Source organism: Haemaphysalis longicornis, unplaced genomic scaffold (assembly GCF_048455015.1).
Source record: "Haemaphysalis longicornis isolate Haplotype H1 unplaced genomic scaffold, Haemaphysalis longicornis Haplotype H1 scaffold_5, whole genome shotgun sequence".
In the NCBI taxonomy this organism is placed as follows: Eukaryota; Metazoa; Arthropoda; class Arachnida; order Ixodida; family Ixodidae; genus Haemaphysalis; species Haemaphysalis longicornis.
This window is the reverse complement of record NW_027526385.1, coordinates 46453540-46481283: the sequence shown is the minus strand read 5'-3', so window position 1 is coordinate 46481283 and position 27744 is coordinate 46453540. Positions and strand designations below refer to the sequence as shown.

General features: G+C 47.5%; 1 protein-coding gene across 2 annotated transcripts; it reads right to left on the bottom strand.

Moving 5' to 3' along the window:
- Nucleotides 1-49: 49 nt before the first annotated feature.
- LOC144138183 (uncharacterized) lies at nucleotides 50-27744 on the bottom strand. 2 transcript variants are annotated; one of them, XM_077670348.1, is made up of 10 exons: nucleotides 27549-27744; nucleotides 24652-24714; nucleotides 24374-24538; nucleotides 21894-22053; nucleotides 20242-20354; nucleotides 20104-20164; nucleotides 17309-17519; nucleotides 13611-13782; nucleotides 12507-12609; nucleotides 50-5889 (listed from the first exon to the last, which is right to left on the bottom strand). In XM_077670348.1, exons 3-10 carry the CDS (start codon nucleotides 24448-24450, stop codon nucleotides 5656-5658), a joined length of 1131 nt encoding a protein of 376 aa, XP_077526474.1. In that variant the 5' UTR covers nucleotides 24451-24538; nucleotides 24652-24714; nucleotides 27549-27744; the 3' UTR covers nucleotides 50-5655. The 2 variants fall into 2 exon arrangements, with proteins under 2 accessions (XP_077526474.1, XP_077526475.1); XM_077670349.1 differs by having other exon boundaries at nucleotides 50-5885.

Genomic DNA, 27744 nt, shown 5'->3' with positions numbered 1-27744 from the left:
GGGTAGGCCATAGAGTTTCTCACTAGCTATTGGAAACTCTATGGGGTAGGCGAGCGATCTTTGGGGTCCTTTAGTAAATTGAATATTTCACCCCTATAGGGGGGAGGGCGATGTTTCGTGGAAGGGTGCATACTCGAAATGCTACGGGACATCAGTTAATTGGAAGGTATTTTGAATAAAGAGCGTCGAGGTGACTGTGAATAAAATTCAAAATTTTCAAGCCCGAAAACAGCGCCCTGTTTTGTACTGACGTCAGCACTGTCGCAACTGAAGCAGCGCACAGTTGAGGCGGCAGACCAGTTGAAACTCCCATGCACATCTTTCTTTTTAAGTCCTCAACCTTCTCTGTTGCGCACAGCGCGTGACCAGTTTGTGCGGTTTCTAGCTTAGATTCTGGCTATAAGTCTCAACTTTCATGGCAACCTGTGGCGTACACTCGACTTGGCGATGAGAGTGGAGCTTCTGAACGAAACCAAGAGAAGGGAGACTGCTTGCGGACTGGTAACAATGCTATTCGTGTAAATCTTTCGTTACGGCGGAAAAACGGCCGATTTTAAAGGAGCCATGAAGAGAAAACACAAGTTTGGTTCATTCAAAAGATTGTCTCGTTAGAATCATACTGACACCACTTTTAACGTAAACTTCGCTCAAATAAGCTACATAATTAGGAAAAACGGGAATGGTCATGCGACCCACCAGCTCATTTCCCGCAACAGAACCTATGATGTCACATGAGCTAAGCTCTGTGATTGGCGGAGGCTGGCAGAAGCAGACGAAAATTAGGTAGAGCTTACAAACTAGACGAACGAGCCATTTGCGCTTAAATTTAGGGCACATTCTTTACAAAGCAATAAGAATGATGGGACAAACAGTGGAAGTTACGAAAGCACATGTAAACATAGAAGTACTGATGCGTTCTGCTGTTCGTACTGCGCACAGCATGCTTTGGTTTAGCTGCACAGCACTACGGGGCTTGGGGTTGTCTCAGACGACACTGGCCGATTGACACAAGCAACGGTGTCTTACGTGACCCCATTTGTCGAGCGAGCACTGTTTCAGGGAACGAATATTTTCTCCCAGAACAAAAACAAGCCAGGTTTAAATGCGGGCAAAAACAAACCAAACGCTTGCCACGGTATGGTGGCGCCATCTAGGTTACGGAACGTAAAGAAACGCGGGAACAAACCAACACCGCTGTACAGGGTGGAGACAACCTTTGAACGGTCCCGTGCCGCCGCAATTGGGCCAACGGGCTCAACGCGTTATTCTTTTCGTTTCCCACGAGACCTAGCAACGCGAAACAGACAATATGATTCAAACTTCTTCAGTAAACCGCGTTTCGGCGATAATTTTAGCGCGGTTTTGACACAATGACTTGCTTCGGCGGCGAGCGAGCAACTGAACATGGCGGCGCCAGCGTTACGTGTCTCTACCCTGTACAGCGGATGCGTGAATGAAGGTACTCTAGGCTGCAGAGCGGTCGGTTCCTGTGATGTCACTTGGGACCACGAAAACGCACGATTGAGCGGGAAAATCAAAATTTTAACCTAAATTGTTTAATTTCTCAGTGAATAAAGCACCGTTTGTATCCGGACAAGCGCTGGGGGCACTATAAAACACGAAATCTTTCGAATAAAACCAACTTGCATTTTCTCTTCATGGCTCCTTTAAGTGCTTCCACAAAACTATTTCTTACTCTTGAGCTAGTGAACACATTTAGCATTGCTATGCATGGAGTTGTAGCTTATAGATTGCTCTTACAAACACATACCAGCAGTTTTGTGAAAGGTACAATTACTTACAGTTTATTAGTCAAATAATCAGAAAAAATGCACAAAAAAGTATACACGCAACGTATATAGGCAATTGTAATGAGCCTAAAAATTATTTTAGGATTTCTAAGATATACAAATTGTTCCTACATTTCTTGGCTATGATTCAATAATATAACAACGCTGTACACCAAGTTTTGTATTTTTGTGGGCCCGTCAACGTAGCGGAACTGACGGCAGTGCCACTCCTCGAAGCCACTCGAGTGTAAGTCTGTCATGCATCCAAGCACACTTTTTTGTGTTCTGACACAAAATCCTTTTCACTTTAGTGGTAAAAAACCAGAAAAAAAATCCAGCGACCTTGAGAAGTGTCGCGCATCGCTCCGCAGCGGTAATCTGACACGAGTGCCAGGCTATCATGAAGGTGATAACGCGATATGACGCGGCACATTTGGCAAAATATCCCTACCGTACGTTGTCCAGACCCTACACATCAATGTGAAAGCCGCAGTGGTCAGATAGGAAGCCCGCTTTGTTTATAAATACAACCCAAATACAGCGGATGCCGTTTTCACACAACTCGCCACTACCCCGGGTTCTAATTTCTCTTGGCGCGGTCTCTGCATGCGAAATATCAACAAAACATAATAAAATCGAAAAATGAGTTGTCAATAAATACGCCAGATGGCGTTAGTTGCCAGCCAGGCGCCGTTTTTAGCTTTCGCCGGACGTTTGAAATCATCGGACCTCCGTGTCCGATGGCCTATGGTGCCGTACGGAAAGAGTAATTGGAAGTTCGGTTAATTTGAAATGGTTTGTGATCTCCATGGACTTCTTATTAACGACTGTACTACAGGCTGCGATATTTTAGCACTCAAGAGTGGGGGCACTTATTGGGTATTTCTATGAGAGTTGGAGCAGTGAGTGGGAGAGTTTTTTTCGCCAATGTACAGCACTGCAGCCACAAAAATGTGGATAGCCCCCTTCCCCAAGGGTTGTCGTGTGGTCGGAGCGTGGCCAGACGGACACAGGTAATAATTATTGGATGAGATGGCCCTAGGCTGCGTGGCAAAAAGATCTGGGGGAGTCATTTGGGCCTGTGTATCGATCCCGACCCAAACTAATGATTCCATCTGCATCCTTGAACTGGTTAGTATCTCTTCCCAGAACAAGTTACCGTTTCCTCATTTTGCTCGCTCAATCCGCTGCAAGTTTAGAGATGAGCAACCCCTAACCGTTAGCTTTCGCCACTATCGTGCCTTTAACCCAAAGATGTTGTTTAAAGCTTTCATGCCCTATCTGCCAGTCTGTTCCTTGTTTAATAAGAATGCCAACTCCTCCTCCTTTCTTCATTCCTGCAGTCCTGTAGCACCGTTCCCACACATAGTTGTTGGCGACCAGTGCAGCTTATAGGACTCAGAGGAGAGTCTCAGCTAGGCATGCGAGTTTATTTCTTGCCACTCAAGATGCTTTTGTATTTTCATCCACTTATCAGGCTTTCTTCTGCCCTGCACATCTGCGTCGCTAATTAAATAGTTATTTACTTTTGCGGTCCACTTATATGGTCTATATTCTTCCTGCTTATTTTTGTCTCTCACTGAATCGTTCTCTGTACTATTTTCACTTTCAGGGGGGACACTGGTCTTGAGGGCTGAAAATTTGCCAAAAAAAAAAATCAATTTTCTGTGTTAAATTGTTTTGCAGTGTGCAGGTCCCAAATAATGTACATGCAAGATATCATAGCTGTATCATAAGTATTCACAAAGCTGTCACCCTTTCAATTTGCCATAATGACCATTTTTGCATGTTTTCAAAGTTTGCGCGCGGTTTACTCAGAACCAATTTTTTTCCCATGAGGTCAGCTGTCAGGTACAATATCTCTGGGTGTACTGGTTCGATTTGTATCATTTTTGATGCATTTGAAACCTTATGAACTGAACGGTGCAATAAAACTACAACTACAGAAGTATAGAATTTCTTTTTCCTCGCACGAGATGTTATGCGGTTAGTTTAACAAAAACATTGGCAATTGATGACCTGACATTTATGAAGTTTACAGTACAACGCGAAAATTACTGCTGTGCTATAGTTGCACTCCCTGGTCCTTCTAAAGCACAAAGGGATAAAAAGCTATTGGAGTATTTCACAGACGGATAATGAAAAAAATTGCCTGACACGGAGTGGTAGAACATGCTGCACAATTATAAACTTACACCCCATAGACGAAAACTGACTGCGTATTAGTGCTCAGGATGTTAAAATACACTCAATGTGCAAATCTCAAGCACATAGGTTAAAAAATAACAAAAATGTCCTCAAGACCAGTGTCTCCGCTTAAATTGGTTTTGTCGACATCCTCAGCTATGTCTGCATGCACTGCGTGCTGGCAGGCCTGGCTGACTGCCAGCGTTCAGTGTGAACAGGTCTTTTGCTTCACAGTCATCACCTAGCTACCACTCTACCCCTATGCGCCACCCTGCCTCGTTTCCTAGTCTGGGGCTACCTGTGGTAAAAGTTGGCTTTGCCGCATGGCACGTGAACTTCCAAGATTTGTCGCAACACCACACCATAGGGTTGGCTTTGTCACACGACGCCAAAGCTCGTCTCGCGACTCTGCTTGAAAATGATCTTTTTACGACAGGCTTCCAACAAGGGGAGAAAGGGGGGAAGCGAGAACTTGACCAAGATGGCCTTAGTAGAGCAGAGATCCTCTGCTGACATCTCGAGCACACGCGACAAGCATGTATAGTACACCTCAACTTTCCCAGGAACAAAACGTCAGGAACAAGATAGATCAGTTTTTAGCCCTATTGTCGCAGGTACGACAGAACATTTTCTTTAAACAAATATATATATTTGTGTGGGGTTTCGGGGTGGGGAAATAGTCGTGCAGCTAGCTACCACCTAGCTACCACTCTACCCCTAAGCGCCACCCTGCCTTGTTTTCTAGTCTGGGGCTAGCCGTGGCAAAAGTTGGCTTTGCCGCATGGCACGTGAACTTCCAAGATTCGTCGCAACGCCACACCATAGGGTTGGCTTTGTCACACGATGCCAAAGCTCGTCTCGCATGCTAAGCTGCGCCTGGAGAGACAGTTATTCTAGGAAGGCAGGCGATTTGGCGCATTGCAGCTCTGTTGATCGCTTCAAGTCCCTTTATAAGCCTGGTAGACAAGTTGAGGCTAGAGCGCCAAAGGACTATTTGCCCAAGGAATGGCTGTCATTTTACTAGACGTCTTTAGGCTGACACGGCTATCTAAGATGCCTGGCCAGAGCGACACTCTCATCTTCTGGCATAGCTGTGGGCAGCGGGTGCGTTTCTTCTGGCGTGCTGAAACACATAGCAAGCCGTTGACTGGCGCCCCTACTACAAAAACGCTTCTTTTCTCCCCCTCACGCTATTCTCCCATGATAAACACAGTGGAGGATTTGCTAAGTCAATTCAATTTTCCCACCTTCCACTGCTTGCGCACCAATTAGAACCTCTTGTTACCATTGGACTTGGAATGCCGCCATGCGGTCTAGGCTCGGGCGTGAGCTCCCCGTACGTTTAGGGTCGAAATACTGTTTTCAATGCGTATTTTTTAATTTGAAGGGCACATGTATTTTCAATGAAAAGGACACCACTAGTACCATTTGCGCAATGATGTTTGGCCTCAACCAACGTTTTTTTTGTTTACAATGTTCACAAGTATGAAGTGCTCTACCAGGTGGAGTGGTTTAAAAAGGTTTTGCCTCCATATACTTCTCGTTTGAGGATGTTTACAAGCTTTGACAAGGTGGCTGAATTGAGGGACAGGCAGGCAGATAAAGAATTTTCGCGTTTGAGTAGCTTGAAAGATATACTATCTTGAAAAGTAGCCGAGACAGCACAGCAAGAGACCCTTTATTCCCGTTGTTCCCTCATTGCTGCACAGGACAACGGGAGCCAGGGCTTCGAAGAGGTGTACCGCCAGTGCCTTCGCTGCTGCCAAGCCTTCCTGGACAAGGTCAGCTGAGTGGGGCAGCTGCCGCCCGTGCCCGCTTTGGAGGCCCCGCTTCTTCTGTTCTTGGTAGCTGCGCTCGTTGGGGAACCACTGCTTGTACAGCTGTGCCAGGCTGGACTGGGCGGCGGGCCTGCCTGCGGACAAATAAAGGCTTCTAGTAGTGCGTTCCATTGACTCTACGACTCTTATCTTCTGTGTACTGTGCCTGCAGGCGGCACAAACTGATGTTCTCTTTTATTCGCCAGTCAAGGGTGGAATTCTGAACTTTTTCCCTTCAAAAATGTCTATTTCGTGTCCGTTTTAGTTGTGACGTAGGTGCTCTTGTGAGGCCAATGACGTGCGCAGAAACAGCTACGTCACACCTGATCATCTGATCGTCTGCTTTCAGTCAATCGGGGCTCGCTCGAAAACGGACATGAAGTGGACAAAACTGACAATTCCGCCCCTGAGCAGTCTCCAAAACTGCTCGCACCATTGAAGTTTTATGGGAAAATAAAATGCAGGGCTGCTTTGGAGCAGTTCTGAGCGGTGCAACGTTACGAAAACCCCGAGCCATCTCCACTTAACGTGAATCCTGGGGAGGGGCGAAGCACGCAGAGTATGAGGGTGTGCGAAGCAAAGTTTCACATCCACCTGAATGCAGCCAATTGGCTACAAAGGAAAGCTACACAGCTTCCTCAGAAACCTGGCAGTTGAAAGATTCATCCTGGTCCAGAATTTGAACCCGGGACCACCGCTTAACCGGAGCAGTCGCTTTACCAACTGAGCTAACCAGGAGGCTAGTTGTCGGCATACTTGTCATCGTGGCGTTATTGCCCACGGATATGAAACTGTTTGAGGGTAGAGGTATTGGCCTCGAGGACATACCGTGGCGTCACACTGTTCCTGTGCGTATGCGGAAGCGTTTTTTTTTTGTTGTTGTTGTGCCACCGTCTCCCCGCTCCTTCTGGATTTGATGCAAATTACCCAAAAAAGTTGTCTGCAGACCGAATAATTCGGGCAAGCAATCAGCGACTCGCTTGTTCCCAGTGACACTGCCGCGTTTAGGTAGTTGCTACCATCGCGACCCATAGCTGGTACGCAGCCAGCTTAATGCCAAGGACGATGCAACTGATGCTGAGAAAAGTACGCTGTAAATTCATTATGAAATACTTGTGACGAGACATGTACGAGACTGTGTGTGCAAGGAAACACCTTGTAACAGCGACGGAAACGCGTCGCTCACTTGTGACCTCACCGCGCCAACCGCTCGCATTGCCTGGTAAATGAATGACTACGCAAGAACGGTGATCTGATTGCTTCGCCGCACATGCTTAAAAGTGTTCTTATGGTCTGCAGTGTGGCTTAATCAGGGCCTATTTCCCCTACAATGTTTTCATAGTTATGCCCGGATTTGGTTAATGACCACTGCCATAGCCTGTACTCGCACGGCTGAAATGTTTACTTTTCGCGACACTGGTCCGCAATGTATGAACGGTATGAACGCGAGTTTTTAACACCTTCGAGCGGGTTTAAACATGGCTACATTTAGTTTTCATTCGGACCTCGGCGTGGGAATTTATAATTGCAACGTGGGCTTTTGTCTGTTTACAGTGAGCCGGTCTTTCTCTCGCATCAATTTCGAAACTCGCGACTGCTCACAGAAGGCGAGGCTGTGTACGAGGCGAAACACGTCGTTAATGATTTGGGGTAATGGGGAGTTTTAGAATAGGAGAACCGAGCATTGGATGGCCGCAAGAATTTAGGGGGACCCAAATGCAGCACGCACACGCGCGATGAGAGGGCCATCTCCAACAGCTCGTAGCCGGTTTCGGACGCACGTAATCGAATGTTGGGAACTTTAGGCTTAGCGTCGCGGCAGATATTTCATCACCGCTATCGTTAGTGTTGCGAATGACAGTCCCTAACACAACTTTTCACCGCACTGTCACCCCCCTTCTCGTATGTGGAACTTTGTATCCGCGGTGATTGCCGTTTAAGCGATCGATGATCAAGATGCCTGCCACGGCCTCGGCCGATACTTGCGCGCAGGTATCGCCACCCTTCGGCCACTCGCCACACCACACGTGAACGGGCCGGCGCTGCCGGGACCGACCCCGGTCGGCGTAAATCGCATCAGATATTTGAGCATCGCTTTGAAAACCACAGTTGATGACACTACCCAGCTCAATTTTTCAAAACACTAACATCCTCTTTCACCAGTCTGGAACTTCTTGTCCACAACTTGTGTGATTTTAAAAAGCGGTGACAAGTTGTTGCTGCCTCGACCTGCGTCGGTTCGAGCCGCACTGTCGGCCGTGCGGGCAGGCACGGCGGGTGCGCGTGCTTCTGCGAGCAGTAAACACCTCATGATTTCCTGCTTTATACATTTCTTGCAAACAAGGGAAACCTAGAAATTTAACTCGGTGATCGTCGCAGTCCACATTGCTGATCAAGGAAACAAGCCGCTGCTTACGCTTCGGTCGCATACGTCATGCACCACCTCGCTTGTGTTGTTTGCGGCTAATCTACGACAATTGATACGGTTATAAACTCCCCATGAAGTCAAATTGCACTTGACACACTGAGAATTAACCTCAAACGACGGAAATTAAAGCGAAAGTACTTTTGGAACGCGCTTCCTAAGCGAAGTGTCACTCGCTGCAAGCCAACTACGCAGCAAGATAGGAACGGTGATCCTACAAGTGACGTCAAAACGATCGCAGCGCCGGCCTCTCCAGTGGTGGGCGTTGCAGCCGATACAGCTTTGCTGTAAAAGTCTTTTGTCTTTGAAGCACGACGCTCACTAGCACGAGGCATAAACGAGTGTCCCGGTGTTTTAGTACCGCGACTACATGAGACAACGGTTACGATGACATGAGACGCCAACAGCCCAAGCCCCTACGGGGCTTCACCCCGAATAAAAAAGGCCTTGAGACTCGCCAAGTGGCCGCCATAAACTGACATCTGTTGGGGAAGCCATGACTGACGAAACCCTCGTTCTAAAACAGTGGACTCCCGATGATTCAAACTCTGACAATTTGTATTTTCAAATCAGTCGAACAAGCTTCAAGATGGCAGCTGGCCCACTGGTTATTAAGAACCGCTTAATTAAAACTCCATCATTCGGTTAATTCATACTTTTTTGCTTGTTCATGTTGAAGAAAATGAAGGCTCTCGGCAGTGCATACTACTAACTCTCCCTGTGGCCTAGAGCAGTGGTTCTCAACCATTAGCGTGAAGGGGGCACCTTTTGGGCTTGCAAAAAAGTGATGGGGAACCCCACGATCAAACATGTTGATCCGTAGTGTTGTAGTGTCAAACAATTTTCACTTGCAGCTAAAGTCGTTCTCCCACCTATTCAACCCCTGTATTATTTTGTGTTTGGCTTTTATACTGGTGCATGTCGTATTGTCAGACATCTGGCTCCTGCAAAGCTTTTTAAGTCGACCAAACACCACCTTTCATATGTGTGGTTTTTTGGTGCAGCTGGTGTGTTCAGCAAAACACCAAAGACAATGAAAGTGTGCTGCGCAGAGTCCTTAAACTTACATGTCATGCAGCGAAGACACAATTTTGTGTTGTCTTCCTGGCAGATTTGGCAAAACTTTAGCATCCCTACATAAAGAAAGTTTAGAGAAGCGCGGAAGCTATAAGTGCGGCTAACCTTCCCTGAAAGTGCATCCAATTCAAACTCTGATAATTCGTATTTTGTTTTCACTCAAGCAAACTTCTAGATGGCAGCTGGCCCATTGGTTAGGAACCGCTCAATTCAAACTCGATCATTCGCAACTCTTCAAAGACCAAAATTGCAAACGAAGACCGAACTCGTGCAACGATTTTTCGTGCCCCAAGCAACGCACGTATGAACGGTCTAAATGCATACTAATATGTGGTTTGTGAGATAAAGGCATGCTATTGTACTCCTTCTTCAATGTCTTATCTAGAGCCGTTAATTTTTCGCTATTTTCGAGCAACTGCTTTGACGCAATGGAAGCTCTGTTTCACACACACACACACCGCGTGTCCAGAGATCTTATCAGGGCTTATCATTCAACCAACCATTTTTGACAGGATGCCAGCAGTCCCACAGAGAAAGCTTTCGCCAGAGTCCTTCAATGCTTCTCTGGTCATGAAACTCCCGGCCAAGTTTCATACGGGGACAAAGGCTACCGCGAGGGGCGCCACCGCAGATCGGAGGACATCGGGCGGCCACCGCTGCTCAGTAGCTAGACTGGCAGGCAGGAACGCAGTAGCAGCATGCCCGTTCGCACCAAATATTTTCGCCACTCACAAAATGACAAGTACATTTGATCGGCCCACGACATGTAAAGCAAAAGCGCTCTGCTGATAAGGCGGCAAGCGTCTGTTTTATCTTACTCCGTAATCTGTTCCCTGCCAAACGCGCTCTGACCACGCCCCCGGCTGCCCTCCGATCAACACCAGCGCCGCAGCGCGGCTTCCCTGGGCAGCGAACGAAGCTTTCCCATAGAGTGACGGCGAAGTTTCATGACCAGAAAGGCATTGAAGGACTCTGCTTTCGCTTTGAAGAACCACAAATGGAACAAAACCCTGGAAAGCCAGTAGGACTGCTATCTCCCTGTCCAAGGGAGATAGCATTTGGGAGTGACTGGAGTTGAGAGTCCGAACCCTTGTCGCCTTCTTTGAAGTACTGCTGTTGAACCAGAAATGACGCCTTAGACCAACATCTGTCGGGGAAGGCGCGACTTACAAAACTCTCATCTTACAGCCAGAAGTTCCGGAGAACGTGACATGCAGAAAGCTCAGTACCATCACTCGAGGCTGCTTCTTACACAGCCTGAGGACTGCCAGTCTGTTTCAGCGATTATTTTTCTGTCTGGAGAATTTTCAACTGTCTAAGCGTCTAACAAAAGAGACACCCTGTAACACCATTTTATGGTTGTGTCGCATAGCAGTCTCTGCCACGCTTCTTCTAGGCGCTGCTACCGCACGGTGAGTCCCTTGTACTCTGAGCAGAGGTCAAGAATGGCATCCTGGGCAAGCTTTCGTGGGCAGAGAGGAAACATTCATCCGTCAAGCTGACTTCACTAGAACAGGTGCCTATTTTTCAGGGACAACTTTTCAATCACGACCTCTATCTTTCCTTTCAAGCGAAGATAGTGGCAAAAAGAATGATCAAGATTGCTACGAAATAAAAAAGTTATTACAGTTTAAAAAAATACAAGCAAATGTAGTGTTGCTTTCCTCTCGAAAATCAGAAAACCGCTGGTCGCTTCCCCAGTCACCCCAAGGAGGCGGTACAAGGGATACTTGTCAGTGCTTGAATGTGGCCTAGTAGGTTGGAGCAATGAAACATGGTATAAACAGCGCAGCAAGAGACACGACGCCAAGGAAGAAAGACAGGACTAGCGCTGGTCCTGTGTCTTTCTTCCTTTGCGTCCTGCCCTTAGCTGCGCTGTGTTTACCATGTTTCGTCGGTACAGGGGAACCAGCGAGAATGGCAAAAAAATGTGATGATCCGGTAGTTATAAACCCATGGTGACCTGGCCTGGGAAGCCCATTTTTGTTGCTTCTTGATGGTGTTGTTAACATAGTGTTACGACGGTCAGTTAGTGTCTTCAAAACATTTTCCCGAGGTAACCAACTGCTCCTTCATTTACGCTTCAGCTTTACACGAAGGAAGGGAGGAATACGTTTTTTTTCTTCCGTCAGGATCAGGTGTTGGGGGTGGAGGAGGCCCACAGGACCGCCGCGACCGCCAGGGCCTGGGGCGTGGTCAGGACTTGGCCTGACTCCCCCGGGTCATGCAACATCTGCTCCCAGTGGCGAAGCCCGCATTCTGTGGTCTGCTTTATTCAACATTAGTATTGGCAATGGCACTTGGCTGCTTATTTGGAAAATGAATAAAAATGAAGTTCAGTAACCAAAAACACTGGCGACCATCTTGGCAATCTGGACAGCCTCTGTAATGTGGTGCCACCCTGGGGTACCCAGAACAAAACGCGTGTTGTTAGTTCACATCGCACGTTTTGTTCTGAATACCTCACAGGGTACCCATCTCGCCCAAGAGAGAGAGAGAAATAACATCTTTATTGTCCGAGGTTCAGCTCTCCTTCACATCAGCAACAAAATGTTTTGAAATTTCTCCCCCTCCCATTTCAGCACGTCAGCTGAGCAAACATTTTTTTTCTCACAGGAACTTTGACGCGCTCAAAATAAAATTGTTGACCGAGATCACGCACTCACAGGAAGTTCGATGCGTGATCTCGGTGAACAATTTCATTTTGATTCCCGGCATCTCCCAATTTTGCTTTGAGTGGTCATTCGGATCTGCAGCCAGAACTGTGTTCGCTCCCAAAGCTGCTAACACACACAGCCCGAGAATGCATGCTCGATAATGCAACAGTTTGGTCGAAGGCATTAAAATGGGCGTGACAGTGAACAAGCTTCACTTTCATTGGATTTGAACGCATATCACACCCCGTTGAGTGCTGACTCAAGATTAGCTAAGTTTTAGTAAGACTTTTTCTCGCCGCTTCCCTTCTCAGAACAAAGCGTCCAGCATTAGAACAGCCCAGCTTCAAATTCTAGCCCGTTCTCAAAGATGATAACATCCTCTCACCCCAAGGTGTATTCACCCAGTTTAGTATTACACGAGTTGGGGCCTCACTATATCTGGACGACACATGCTGTTGTTGGTTACTGCAACCTGCCTGGACATGTTGGGAAATTTTCTTGCACAATGGAAACAAGAATGCATGCGGGATAAGTGACGGGGCAAGAGTGGTACCTTGGAGGTTCCCATGCAGTGCCTGGCTGGCGTCTTCCAGAAGTGGCCCCGTCCAAGCAGGCTGGCCTTCGGTCGATGCCTGCTGTCGCTGCTGCCAGCAACCCTGTGGTCAAGCAAGCAGCAGTTTTATCTCGCCAATCAGTACTAATGCGCATTCATGCCGACATTTTAGAGCACTACCGCACGCAGATGAGGCCATGTCCCCCTCGCGAAATTTTTGAGTTGTGGAAGTGGGGGGGAGGAGGAACGAGGTCATCAACTTTGCTCTATTAGATAATAACTACTGATAATTGTTTTTCTGTCAGCGCACCGACATTTTACGGATTTCATGTCTGCTCTCACTGCAACAACAAGCCATTTTTTAATGTCCCCTATGGAAAGCAACAATGAAATCAACAATGGGAAGGTGAAAATAAAATTAATTCAACACCTACTATTTTTCTTACCTTCTTTTAAAAGTGGGGCAGTCACTAAACATAGACAGTTTCTACGTTTCGCAGACTATGCAGCTCAACCTGCCGTAGTGGCTCAGTGGCTAAGGCGTTGTGCTGCTGAGCACGAGGACGCGGGTTCCATTCCCGGCCGCGGCGGCCGCTTTTCTGATAGACGAAAAAAGCAAAAATGCCCGCGTGTACGAGATTTCGGCACACGTTAAAGATCCCCAGGTGGTGGTCAAAATTAATCCAGAGCTCTCCACTACGGCACGCCTCATCGCCTGCGTTGCGTCAGCGCGTTAAAACCTACAATCAATCCATCAATGCAGCTCATGGTTCTTTTAGATTATTGTCATTCCTTGTTGTTTTTTTTATTTATTTACACTACTTTCTCCTAAATAAACCTCATTCATTAATGTAACTCGTTCCTACACGCCCTTTTCCAGCCTTTTCCGCCACGAGGAAGTTTGCACACGACTCGCGAATTTTGTTGCAGCAGGATTTGACTGCACATCAACTTTACTCTTATGATATATCAATAACTTTTGTGGGTTATCGCGCAAAAATACGGCACCCGCAGCTGTTGCGCGTAAAAAGCCCTCCCCTCGTGGGAAGTTGCGTGCAGTGGAAGATAAAAAAATCCCTGCAGGCAGCACAAAGTGACACGCACCCCATCCGGGCGGTGAAAAAGCTGAACAGACGCTGGACTGCTGAGCAACACCCAGAGCTGCCCGTCTTCGTCAAACGCCACGTCGTCCGGTGGGCAGGGAACGTCCAGCTTCTGTAGCCGACTCCAGCCGGCTTCGGGCCCATTCCAGGAGAGCAGGAGCACTTCCGGAACCCTGCAGTAGCGTGTTCGGTCAGGGTGCGAGATTATCTCTTATTAAACAACCAGCAGTGTAAGGGCAGCAGAGACTCACCCTTGACATTACGACCACCCTCCCTTATCATGCCGACAGAAGCTGGTCTGTGCATCTTTGCACAACAGCACGGAGAACAGGGACCAGCGCTGACAATTACTAAACACAGGGTGTTGCAATGATAAATTTTTCCTGAGCCAAGCACTTCTTCATCCGAGGTCAAACTTTGCACGAAGATTGCATTTTGTGGCCTATTTTGTTTAACACCTTGATCAGCCTTGCAACGCAGCCTCGGTGTTTCTAGTCAGGTCTTCTCATCCTAAGCGTAAACCCTCCTTACAGTACAAAGAACATGCAACGTAAGCTTGTGTCAGTGTAATTGCGCGAACGAGAACCAAAATAGGCCATGTGGTCTCCTTTTTGCGGAGACAAGTAACATATGAGAGGATCACGGCTAGAATCTCTAATCACCCCACATTTTCATCCGCTAAATGTGCAATCCCTTGTTTGATAAGTGCAACGGAAGGCTAGTTCCTCGCAAATCTTGCAAAAGTGCGTGTCACGAAAACACCTCGGGCTCCGTAAAGTTTGGGATAGCATTTCCATTTAACGCAGTGGTTGGCCAGCGAGCTGCACACGGAATGAGTGTGCTCCAAAAGGCGTTCATTTATACACCTGCCACTCTAACTTATGATGACCTGTCGGCACGACCGCAAGATCTCGTACGGCATGCAGTACTCCGTGTGTGGCTCCTGGGGCTTCTTTCACTGTAGACCATGCGTGCAAAGTGGCTAATTTGTTGGCTGCGGCGTTATCTTTGATCGCCTTTTTCCCACCCCATGCACATATGAGGTTACATCGAGGTAACTTCTGGCCTTTTCCTGCAATTCGCTCATTTTACAACTAATTTCACTGTGCTGTGCAGCTGGGTAATAGTTGAGCAAGTCTGCTGAACAACTCTGTTGACTTAGTCAATAGACTTAACTGTTGGCTTAGTCAATAGACTAGTCTGAAGTCTGTCGACTTTGTCTGTAAACTAAATCTGCTGATTTAGGTCTGTTTAGAATAAGCCTAGAGTCTGTTTAGACTAAGTCTGTTGACTAAGTCTCTGTACTTAGACTGTTCATTTGGTCTGTTGACTACATCCATTGGCTTAGCCTGTTGACTGTGCTGTCCACGCCTTTCAACATTGTGGGTGACAGGGTGGGACCTTGCCACGGTAAGCTAGCTGTATGGCAGCAAGGGCTGTGCCACGTTTTGCAACTGTCGAGTGAGCCGTGGAGATTAGCAGAAGTCCTCCCTGTGTTCCATGTGTATATTCTCAGAACATGTGGTGCCCAGAAGTTAAACTCAGGTCAGAAGCTTCAGCTGCTTGTCCTCTCGATGTTTAGCTGTCTAGGTGAATGTCGCCACAATGGATGAAGAGGCCTCAAGGACCTCATTCTCCTGCCATGAAGGGTCACCGACTACTTTGAAAAACACTAGAAAAGCATCCACAAATCACAATGTCCACAAATCAGCACTAAAAGTTTCATAGAAGAATTATTGTTCGACCCCTACGTGGTTTGCACGTGTGTCACAGCTCTTGAAGAAGGAAGAAAGACAGTGCAGGCTGGCAGACCGCGTTTTTAGCACCCAACAAATTATGAGCTTTGTGAGCAGCGGTCAGCAACAAAAAAAAAAGTGCCACAGAAGCTACATGCGAAAATGTTGAAACGTTTCTTATCATGTGGATTGGGTATCAAACTTTTTGCTTGGTTAATCCCAATGACATAAGCATGTGTCCAGCTTGACCTAGTTTTATCACCATAAGCTTCGAGATAACACAGCTCCAAAGGCACCTTGAAAAGGTACTGAACCCCAAATAACTTCTTAATGTCTGAAAGATCATACGTCTCGTAGCTCGTTCAGCATTTGTCGACAGCAAACAATGTGTAGCTTGCTGAAAATAAATAATTTAGGCTGGAATCTCTCTCTCCCACTCCTTTCCTATATTTTCGTGACGTTAAAAGACATGTTGCATAACTTCCAAAACGAGCTGGGGCCCTATTCGTAACCATACTTAATCGTTGTCATCTTCCTGAAAAGATATTCCCATTGGCTAATCAACCAAATTTAGGGCTAAATCCCCAAGGTGCAGTGAGTTTCTTCGAAGGAGAATTTCACATCCACCTCAAGTGAAGCTCTGGATAGGCAGTGGTCCCGAGTTCGAATCCTGGACAAAGAGGAATTTTTCTTGAGCTGCGACATTTTTGAAAAAGCTGTACAGCTTTCCACTGTAGCCGTACGGCTGCATTTGAGGCAGATTGGAAAAAATTTTTTTTGAATATTCTCATTGGCTTCCACTTAATTTCGTCACAAAGATTAAAAGCCAAACAAAGAGGGCCTGTTCAAACACCAACTTGGCATGGTGGTGCTACGGTCGGCAGTCACCATCAAGCCCTGTATTCCGCCCTGTATTCCGCCTGTACAGGGCAGTCACCCTGTATTCCGCCAACGCCCGAGTGTTTTCGCGACGTACTGCTGCCCGACAGCACGCGTATGTGGCAAGATACGGCCACCACGAAGTTGGTGGCCGTATCTTGCTGTGTAACAATCCCCTTTGTACGCAGACAGGCCTCAATGTGGTGCAAATAATGAATATACAGCACTGATATTTCGAAACAACACAGTGTTTCAGGCAAAATTACTGCTACCAGCACTAAAAGGCTGCAGGGCGACCACTCTCCCAAGATTTAAAAAAAAAAAGAAATGGGAAACAGCACCCTCTTCAGCAACGATATGGAAGGTTTGCAGCCAATCAACAATAAAGAAACAGAGAAATAACCCCGAAAATTATTTGGGGGGGGGGAGGGGAGAATCAGAAAATTGCGCCCACCTCAGAAAATTGCGCCCACCTCCCCGCGAGGGGAACCCTGTGTAGATGCGATGCATCGTGGGGTTCACTTGGTGTTTCCGTTGGATTGATTCTGAAATCGCGTGAAACGTGTCGGGAACGCGTATGATTATTATGTTTTATGATTATTATTATGTTTTATGGGCCAATCTTGGTCAATCTCTCCAAGTGGTATGCTTGGGGCTTTGCTGTCGCAACGACCTTTACTCCATCATTGTTGCTGTAAGTGGGAGCTTCTTTTCTTTTATTGCAAGTGTTAATCATTGCCCCATCATGTGTTGTATCAGTAGCTTCTTGACGTAGCTTGAATGAGTCAAAGATATAAGGCGCGTTCGTAGCATTTGATTCTGTCTCGGTTCTGTGGCGCAGTGGGAAGAGCACCATGTACCTCGCGTTCCGCCCACAGGGTCGTGGGATCGAAACCGGGCGCCGCTAACTATTATTTTTTTTTTATAGTGTAGGGGGAGGGGCGGACGACAACAACGCCGACGACGCTGCATGGACAAGGCGAGTGAATGAGATGCAGTCGCATTTAAAAGGCAGCTACATTTTTAAAAGGAAGCAACAGCGGCAGTGCAGCAACTGGGAACTCGAAGGGGGAAGCCGGCTCACCCGTCCAGGAGACACGCCAGAGTTGTCTTGAAGGGCTCCAGGGCGATCCGTTTGACGGCCGGTTCCCGGCCGCCTTCTTGTTGGCCGGCGGTGATGTCGAAGCGGTGCAACTGCCGACCCGTCTCGGGGCACCACGTTCGGACTGTGCCGCCCTGGGGGGGTTAATTGGACAACATTCCTGCTGGCTCTGTCCCCTCAACTTGGTTGTCCACTAGCAAATGGAGCAGAGACGGGGCTAGCGTTTTCAACAGAATCTGTTTCTTTTCATATTGTACCTACTTAAGGGGGGACACTGCTCTGAACACAGCTGCTTTAAATTTTTAAGCAAACTGCGTGAAACTTGCCCATCTTGGCACTTTTTTCGCACTGATTTCTAATATGGCATTATTTTTTGAGTCAGTCAATTAGTTGCCCAGATAATGAGAGATAACTAGTCATTTTTGGAGGAACAATAGACAAAACAGTGTTGGTGATAAAACTGCAATCTTTATACTTTCCATTACTATGAACCCTAATGAGTGCAACGAGAGAATCCGTTTACTGATGCATCGCTTGGAACTAATTTTACAGCTCATTAAACTTTGGTGGCACCAGTGGCAAGGAACCGTTTTGAGTGCCCATTTCAAACACCAACGTTTAATAGGCTGTAAACTTAGTTCCAAGCGGTGCATCAGGAAAATGATGCTCTCAATGCATTCACGAGGGTTCATAGTATTGGAGAGTATAAAGATTGCAGTTTTATCACCAACCCTGTTTTGTCTATTGTTCCTCCAAAAAATGGCTAATTATCTCTCATTATCTGGGCAACTAATGGACTTACTAAAAAAATAATGGCTTATTTGAAATTAGTAAGAAAAAGAGCAGCAAGACTGGCAAGTTTTACACAGTTTACTTGAAAAATTTAAAGGAGCTGTTTTAAGAGCAGTGTCCCCCCTTACAGTGGTTGCGAAGACAGAATACTACCTTGCTCAATTCAAAAGAACCAGCCGATAGTAGCTCACTCGGATCCATTCTAGCCACGAAAGATGTTAAGAATAAGAGATAGGGAAATCGGTTATTTTGCACTACAGTAATGTAATATAAGCCAGCACTAATAACAGTTTTCAGTGCATTGCCTGCACTTTACCCTTTGAGCGACATGAACAAACTTAACTAGAGGCCTCACCACAATCGTCCAGCCATGCTTTTTGGCGGTGGCTTAAATCGGCAGTTACCAATCGCACAAACAAGTTTCAGTTGCACCATAGAAAAGTTGCCCCCCGAAAGTGCTTGGGGAGTCGCAACTGCCTCATCTGTTTTCCTAAATATCTAGATTAAATGTTCAAAGTTTGCGATAGAAGTGGTATCTTCGATATACAGGCAAAGCAGTATTTTTAATAAACCAACCTTCTATTTTGCTTTCATGGCCCCCATAAACCTTTTGCTGCTGGCACACTTGAGACAACTCGGGATACCACACGCACACACAACCTTTTTCCACCCCCAAGTACACTTGCATTTATTGAGTTGAAGTTTGTTTCCTGAATACATTTCAGAATGCATTCCCTTTTCAACTCACTCTCTGCCACTCCCGAGACAAGTTGTGTAAGAAAAATAACGCATACATGTCGCGGAATCTACCAAGATGTCACATAAGTCCGCAGAACTTGCCAGGTAAATTTTTAACAACAGATGTAGGGCACATTTCTTCATCCCCATTGTTTCACCTTATCTTGGCAGCACAGCCATGGCGAGTCAGATGCAACAAAAGACGCAGTGGGAATTTCACTGCCTGTATTTTAACTGCCAGAAGCCGCTTCGTGTAATGCATTGTTCTCTAAAAAAAAAATCTTACTAAGAAGATTTTCAAACACATGGACATCCTAATTAGTAGCTAATTCTTGCGTTAATTAGTCAAGCATTAATTCGCTTGTTCTGAGCAAATTTTTTTTATAGGATAACAGAATCCCGAATAAAATGTTTACCGTAACGACCTGCGAGAATGCCCTCTCCCGAAACATTGCCCACCCCCCTTTAGCAGTGAAATATTCAATTTAATAAAAGACCCCAAAGATCGTCCACCCCCTAAAATCAATGGCTTTAGCACCGATGAGTGAACAAAAATCCTCCATTCATGCGCTGATTCGCTCACCTTTTTGCCCTTTCCGCACTCGACCCGAAAGTTTGCCCATCTTGTATTTTTTTCTTGATAGTATCTCCGCAATTTCGGTTGCTGCTGTGGCCGCATTTTTGCACTTCATTGCACCTGACCCGAAAGCTCCCCCATCCCGTATTTTTAACTTGATATCTCTGTACTTTGGGGGGGCATTCTTTTGGAACTTTTGGTGTATGCTCCACAGAGTGTCGTAGTGCATTGCTGCCACACAAATTTCCATAGAACAAACGTGGAAAAAAAAAATCAATAGCGAGTGAGGAACAGCCATAAAAAAAAAAATCCCGGGCCTTGTCCACTAAGTGAAACCTGCGGAGGGGCGAAGCATGCAGTGTATAAGTGTATTCTTGTCACCCTGGCGTTTTTGCCCACAGAGATGAAACCGTTGGGGGGTACAGGTATACAGCTTTGCTGTAAAAGTCTCATGTCTTTGAAGCACGAAGCGTTCCAGCGCGAGGCGTAAATGAGTGTCTTGGTGTTTTAGTACCGTGACTACATGAGATGACAGTTATGACTACGACGCCGTGAGACGCCGACAGCCCGGGCCCCTAAGGGGCTTCACCCCTAAACCTCAGCAGTGGAAGGGTTAAAAGGTGCTCTCCCACCCTGGCTATCTGCTCTGCGGCCAATCGGGCGCACTTACCCCAGAGCCAGAAACCAGGAGCTGTGGAGGACCGGGCAGCAGAGCCAAGGAAGTCACAAACCTGGGCACGCAGGGAAGGAGGCACGTTTTGGCTCCCGCAGTGACAATCCAACCCCTCCGCAACCACCGAACACTCACTGGGTGTGTCCCAGACAGAAGGTGCGGATGTTGTAGCAGTTGGGGAAGCACGATACCTGGATCTTCTCGTCGCGGCCCGACACGGCCACAAAGCTGTCTTCGTCCCCGATCACCTGGAGGAGTTCGACCCCCTCGGCACGTGAGAAATGTGTCCATCAGACTAACACTAACTAGGACAAAAAAAGGTCACAACCATCTCCCCCACCACCCTTCATTGAAGAGGGTTACAAACTCCAGATCCAATCATCCAGATGTACTGTCACCAAAAAACCGGCACTGCTGCGTGATGGTGGCTTCACCGTACGGGAGCCCTACCAACAGTAAAATGGAATGCCATAGAAAAAACTTTGCCATCCCTTTTCTAAAGGAAGCTGAGAGAGGCGCGAAAGCCATCTCGCACCAAAACTGCATCAGAAGTGCATCAAAACCTTCGCTTGAAAGTGCGTCCGATCGATCGTCAAACGTTCACAGACCCAAATAGCAAACGAAGAACGAACACAAGCGACAATTTTTTGCACACTAAGTAAACGCATCTAGTATGAACAATCGAAAGGTATACCGATAAGTGGTTTAATTGTAAGCTAGAGGTGTACTCGTTCTTCATGATCGACACGTGCATTGTCTTACCTAGAAACGTTCCTTTTTCGCGATTTTAAAAGTAATTATTTCGACACGACAGAAGCCCGTTTTCACACATGCACCGTGTGTCCCGAGGACTTATCAGAGCTTTTTGCTTGACCGACCGGTCTATGGGGAAATGCATTAGTTTTCTGATAGGACGCCATCGGTTCCACTAAGAAAGCTTTCGCTTTAAAGAATCAACTGGCAAGGATATTAAGGAGGTTGTACAGTGGCACACGTGCGATACCGAGGCCATCCGGAACAGAAGGAACCCCGCGTAAGGTGTGGCCCTGGACCCACAAAGGCATAGAGGGAATACACAGGAGTTGTACAGTGTTAGCGAAGGACACAGCTCTGATCAACTGGGTGGGAGGTGTTAAGAACTGGGGAGGAAGACGTACCTCGCAATGATTGTCACTCCAAAGGCTTGTCCCCCCAACACAACCACCAAGCATACTGCGATTCTTTGACCCTCAAAGTCTCCAGGCACTAATTTCTGGCACGCTGCCCGTGAGTGCGCAAAGCCTGCTGCTAACAGTAATAGTCTGTGGTACAAAGTTATTTGTAGCACAGACTATTACTGAAACAGAACTGAACTGGAACAGAACAATTGGAACACCTTTAATGCAAAAGCCCCATATCTGTATGTTTCACGAGACGCCTTGCAAGGTACAGGAAATCAAGCGGTACAAAAAATAGGAGAACACACTGGGAAAGGGAAGCAGCAGCACCGGGGGAGGGCTCTGAGAGAGGGCCACTGTCACATGTGCAGCACTAACCGCCTTGAGAGGTGATGGTTTCGAGGGGGGTGAGCGGGAGGCTCCTGGCGACGGCAAGCAAGAAGAACGAACTTAGGCTGCTGCCCATGGGGGCTGGTCGAGTAGTGAAGGGCGCGGCCTCAAGCTTCAACAGCAGCACACCAACAAGAGGGCCCACTAGGCATTTGCCTTCACATTCTATGAAAGTTTTGTTTCCTTCAAGCAGAAGTCACGCCGCGCGCCCTCCCAGGACACGAATTGAAAGCTGCCCACCATGTCGAGCACCATGGACAGGCGTCCAACGATGCGCTGGCCGGGTGAGCCCTCCGGGTCGTCCAGCCCGAAGGAGTAGACGTCGCCGGAACGGTCCGCCACCAGCACGGTGTCCCGGGTGGCACACATGCGTACTTGGACGCACTTGCGGGCCACACACCTGCAAGAGATCGGGGTGGACCCACAGCACTCACCGCGGCAGCTCGGCAGAATTCAAGGGGCCATGAAGACACGATACAAGACTGGTTCATTAAATGCCAACTTCCCTCAAATTTCACACCTCGGTCAAATTTACTTTGAATGTACAGTGCATGCCACCAAACCAACTGGGACATGAATGATAGCCTCGCGAAATGCGTTGTTAGTTAGCTATAAACGTTTAAAATAGCTCCGTCACAAACAACGCTGCAGCTGGCGGCGGATCGCGCAAACAGCCATGAGCGGAAGTGACATTGCAGCCAACCCTACGCTTTTTCCTCCGGCCAGCCAGAAAACCGGCCGAGCTCCGCTGGGCGTGCTTCTCCTAGAGCTGCGGTGAGGACGAAACTTAGCCCACAGAATGTGACCTCAGCCTGGCCGTAATGGCTGCACTCTCCTGAATTTAAGTTACAAAACCTCCAATTTTTGGTTGTGACTTTTGCCGTGGGTACGCATATTTTAGCTGTCATATTTTGTACCTTGCAGTCTTTTTAGGCAGACTATGCAGAAATAACGTTTTCGGGAGGTCGAAATTTTGAGTGCAGTTGGCCTTTAAACAGACTGCTTTCCACGCATGACAATGACGGCAATTTTATTGGAAACTTCAAATAAATGATTGGATATTAAGAAAAACATACGAAGCAGTGGCGAAACCTCAGCTACTTTCTGGCGATTTCTCTATGACTTGTCTTCAGACAAGCTCCCTTCCTGAAACAAGGGTTCCAGTGACATTTCCTCCTTTGACAATGTTTTGTGATTGTCTGTTACAGCAACACGAATAAGCACCTTTCGTGTGTTACAAAATATATTTACTCGCTAAAGACCAACAGTCAAGCAACAAACATTCACTTAGTCCTTGCATGCCTTCATGTTTCTCTTTCGCTTATTAAAAGGAAAATTCAAAGAAATGTAAGGATTCTCATGGGTCTGTAAAAGTTCAAGGCCTTGAAGACAAGCATTTCAAATTTAAGGGTTTTCAAGGACTCGCATGAACCCGGTCACAAATTCCAACAGCCCATCCCCCACAAGGAGCTTTAGATTTGCGAAGTGGGGGTCTACCGGGTGGCAGGCAGTGGAACGCAAGGCCACAAACCCATAACTGGGGAGGAGACACAAGGCAGACAGGAGCAAAGCAAGCACTTCACCGGAACCTCCTGCAAACCCCTGGCCCCAATCTGTTTGATATCCCTGCTGTACGGGCGACATGAAGGCCTTTGAAACGAATGTCATTTGACTTAAATGCCACCTCTGGGCTGCTAAACAGCCTTTTTCAAAGGCATTGGTTTGAAATGCCACTCGAGTCAAAGGAGCACCACTAACGGCCTCTGAGGTTCTCAGCAGCATTTGAAACGCGAATGTTTGCACTGTTGGGTGAAGTTTCTGCAAGCCGTATTTACAAAAATAATTATCCACAAGTAAAACTTTGCTTTTAAGGAGCACGCTTTTAACGATTTTTTTCATGTTTTTGTTTTCTATTACTCTGTCTACGAGTACACGGTAACACGGTACTCTCAGCACCACCGGCGCGGCAAAAAAAAAAAAAACTGCCTATTTTGCGCATGTTTTGCGCGTGTGTGTAGGTTATAACCAATTCTATCACTCACAAAGGTGTTTTTTGGCATGAAGGCAAAACTTTTTGCCAAGTTACGAGCACGAAACTGGCCAGCAGTGGCGACACCAAAGCATGGCAAGTGAATGCGGAAACTTTCAAGTGCCTTTGAGAATTGCTGTGTAGACCGGCGGAAGTCCCTGCAGTTCAAATGGCGTTTCAAATTTCAAAGGCCATTTGTATCAAATGTCCTTTCAATCGCTCAACTTGTGGGCAAGTCGGTACTCTATTCCACTCGCATAGAGCGTAAAATTTTTTGACGACAGACAATAAAAGGACGACACAGATTGATTGATTGATTGTAGGGTTTAACGTGCCGACGCAACGCAGGCAATGAGGTGCACCGTAGTGGAGGGCTCCGGATTAATTTTGACCACCTGGGGATCTTTAACGTGCGCCGAAATCTCGTACACATGGGCGTTTTTGCTTTTCGCCTCCATCAGAAAAGCGGCCGCTGTGGCCGGGAATCGAACCCGCAACCTCGGGCTCAGCAGCGCAACGCCTTAGCCACTGAGCCACTGCGGCGGGTAAGACACAGACCTGCCTTCCCACTTTGGTGCCACACAAGCCACCCGTGGGAACCACACTAACGATGGTGCCAGCTTCCATTTGTCCTAGACACTGGTGCGTTGCCACGTCAAGGCCCAAAACAAGGTTCAAAACGGGAGCTCACCTTTGGGAAACGGCCACCCAGTCACCACAGCTCCTCCGCTTCCAGACAAGGAGTCTCTTGCTGTGGGTCACCGCCATAAAATAGGTCGAACACGGCGAGAAGTTGGCACACGAGAACCCGGGCTCCGCTTGTTTGCCCGCCGCTGTGCTGTTCTCATCTTCGTCGCTAGAGACAGGTGGGGAAAAAAACACAGAAATGCCGTTTCTCCTTTCGCAAAACACAGCCTGTTTCTCGAGAGCCCCAGCGCTTGACAATGCGGTAGGATAATTAATAATTACCTGTCCTAGCTACATGCAGCCTGGGGATCCTCTGGAATGGTGAGCCGCACTTTTTCAAAGCCACTGCAACGATAAAAAGGAAAATAGAATTATGGCCCGAGGGTTTGGTGCCATCCAGTCTGTTTCAATCTAACGTACCATTAAAATCAGTTTGAAAACTACTTCAGGAGCACTGAACCATAGCAACGATAGTGCAATTGCATAGCACTTTCTAACATTTGCAAAAAATGATTTTACTCAAGGTTTTTAAATGCGGAGCATTTCTTAGGCTCGCGATGTCACTCGTCGATGTTGTCGGCACCGTCCACACGCTCACTGCGCATGCGCGTCGCGTCGAGGCGCAGGTGCGCGTCTCTCCCCCGTACCCTCCTCGCTCTCAACAACAGGTGCGGCGGTGCGGGAGGAGCGCGTGTACCCCGTGCGCTCCGTCGCTCTCAACAACAGCTGCGGCGGTGCAGGGGGAGCGCGTCTGTGCGCGCATGCGTCGTAGCTACCCGTGCGCTGCGTCGCGCTCAACAGTAACGGCGGCAGGGTGTGTACATGTGATAACGGCGTGGTGGGTGCGTGGAAAGTTCGCGCGCTTGTGTACGGAAGTGTGCGCATGCGCGTCTCTCCCCCGTACTCCTCTCCCTTGAACGCGGGCGGTGTGTATATAAGCGGCGGAGCGCGCGTTCGGAATTCAGTCAAGGGCGTCTTTGCTTGGCTTTCGCTTGACGCTTCGCTTGACGGCACCAAGCAATAAAGACAGACTTTAACTTTACACTCCTTGCCTTTGGTTCTCCTTCATTCAATAAATAAGAATAATAAAGACGAAATAACAATTAAGCATTCCCAAACCATACCCAATTACGCAACATTCACGCGATACCCCCACCACTCTGCGACGCATTTACTCGAGTTCCCCCCGTGGGAAGATGCGGGCAGGTTTTTTCACCCTCTGGCATCTCCACGAAGTGTGCTATTGCCAGTGGTTCAATGTGTGAGTTTCGGCCTGATGCTCGGAGTCTAGCGAGCCCCATACATCCCATACACACTCCTTTTGGCAACTGGGCAAGTCATTGATCAATGCAATGCATGGGACCATTCAAATGCCTTCTCAGTCCAACTATAAAGAAGGCCAAACGATGTAGACCTGGCTTTAAGCGGCCATTGAGACAGCATTGCAGAAAGCATCGCCGACATTTCAGCCCCACCGAACAGACTTCCAGAGGCTGCCATTTTACACACCCAATCACTGGAATACTATCCAAGGATCATCTCCTCAAAGGATGGTTTCAAAGTGTTGAGCATCAGCCCGGGGATCTCTCCCTCGTATCGCGCATAATGTCCCTGCGATTGCTATGAGCGCAGTCACTGGCTCTGCCTGGCAATAGGTCACAGCTTCTCTTTTAGCAGCACACATGCACGCTCTGCTTACTTCCGATTGCATTCATGTTCCTTCTTGCATCCACCACACCAAACACAATATCGTATTTATCTCCGTATGCAACACAAAACCACAACCTTGCGCACAGCTCGTGTGAAAAGCGGTAGCGATTGACATTAATCCCTACAAGGATGAGCTTCAGTTCTAGGAAGCCCGGTTTCAAGAAGGAATGCTTTACCAATACCCCATTACTTGTTCAAAAAGAATGTTAGCACGTTTTCAACACCAGTAGTATAACCTTGAGATATTTGTCGATTTTCCATTCCTGCTGCAGTGGCTGCTTTTGAGATGGAGGTGAAAAGCAAGAACGCCCCTGTGTCAAGGGTTATGGCACATATTGAAGATGCCCAGATAGCCAAAATTATTCCAGAGCCCTCCACTACGACACACCTCATAGCCCAGACGTGACTTCGGCACGTTAAACCGGCAGAATTTTGAATTTTAATATTTGGTGATAATTGAAAAAGCTTTCGACCGTATTATTCATGCAACCTTAACGGCAGAGCTTGAACACCGTCACTTCCAAGGAAATGAACCTTTTTCGAGTACTGATACTCCTAGTAGCCTCCACGACAACTAAAAAGTGGCAGTTAGGCACGCCCCCCCCCCCAAAAGTATAAAAGTATTGTTGTCGGAAAACTCGTGCACAAAACCATCTCGTCTTGCAGTCCCTCCCACACCCACCTGCCACCCATACCTTTCACATGAATGCCACAGAGCAAGTGCACATGCTCAAGACTAATTGGCAGCAGTTGGAGAAATGCCTCTTCCTTTACTTCTTTTGGCACGAATGATATGGCCATGCGAATAATATGGCACGTATTTCCTGTTTCCATTGCTTCTCTCGTACTTTAAATACCTACGTTCTTCGTCAGGCTGTTCTCCCAAAAAAGAATGTACTTTATGGCAGTGCATTCCTGTATGTCTGCACATGATTAGCTAAAGCAACATATCAGTTACCGCGGTGGCTCAGTGGCTAAGGAGTTGTGCTGCTGAGCACGAGGACGCGGGTTCGATTCCCCGCGGCGGCGGCCGCTTTTCTGATGGAGGCGAAAGGCAGATGCGCCCGTGTGTACGATATTTCGGCGCACGTTAAAGATCCCCAAGTGGTTCAAATTAATCCGGAGCCCTCCACTACGGCGCGCCTCATCGCCTGCGTTGCGTCGGCGCGTTAAACCCTACAATCAATCAATAGATAAGGCAACATCTCAAGTTTGCCTTGTCCAATCTTATTGTCTTCAGCATCTATGTTCTCTTTCGCTGCACGTTTTCGCAGTGAGCAGACGATTTCAGTCGGAAGCTGTAAACAGCTCACGGGCTGTAAACTTGATCTCTTATTTTATTACTATTTGTTTTATGTGCTGCACTACGTTGGCAGAGGAGCGGTCCACATAACGTCAATGTCTTTTCGACACATATCCGCAACGCCCGCCCACGAACGCACATGTATGATCACTACGCGTCCTCTTACCTGTCTTTCGTCTCGTACAGGTACACATGATCGGGGCACACCAGCGCGATTCTGTTGTTGCTGCAGCGTATCAACGCCATACTTTTATCCACTTTACGTAGCTATAACCCTTTGTCATCACCACGGACGCGAGCGCATTACTTATTAGCAGTCACGTATTGACAGTTTCTCTCTGCTACAGAGCGGCCATGTGGTT

Coding starts and splice junctions, on each gene's coding strand:
- LOC144138183 (XM_077670348.1), bottom strand. CDS start 24,450: ATGGCGGTGACCCACAGCAAGAGACTCCTTGTCTGGAAGCGGAGGAGC. Junction 17,520..20,103: donor TCCTGGTTTCTGGCTCTGGG/GTAAGTGCGCCC, acceptor TCCATTTGCTAG/TGGACAACCAAGTTGAGGGG. Junction 12,610..13,610: donor TTTTTCACCGCCCGGATGGG/GTGCGTGTCACT, acceptor GCTTGACCACAG/GGTTGCTGGCAGCAGCGACA.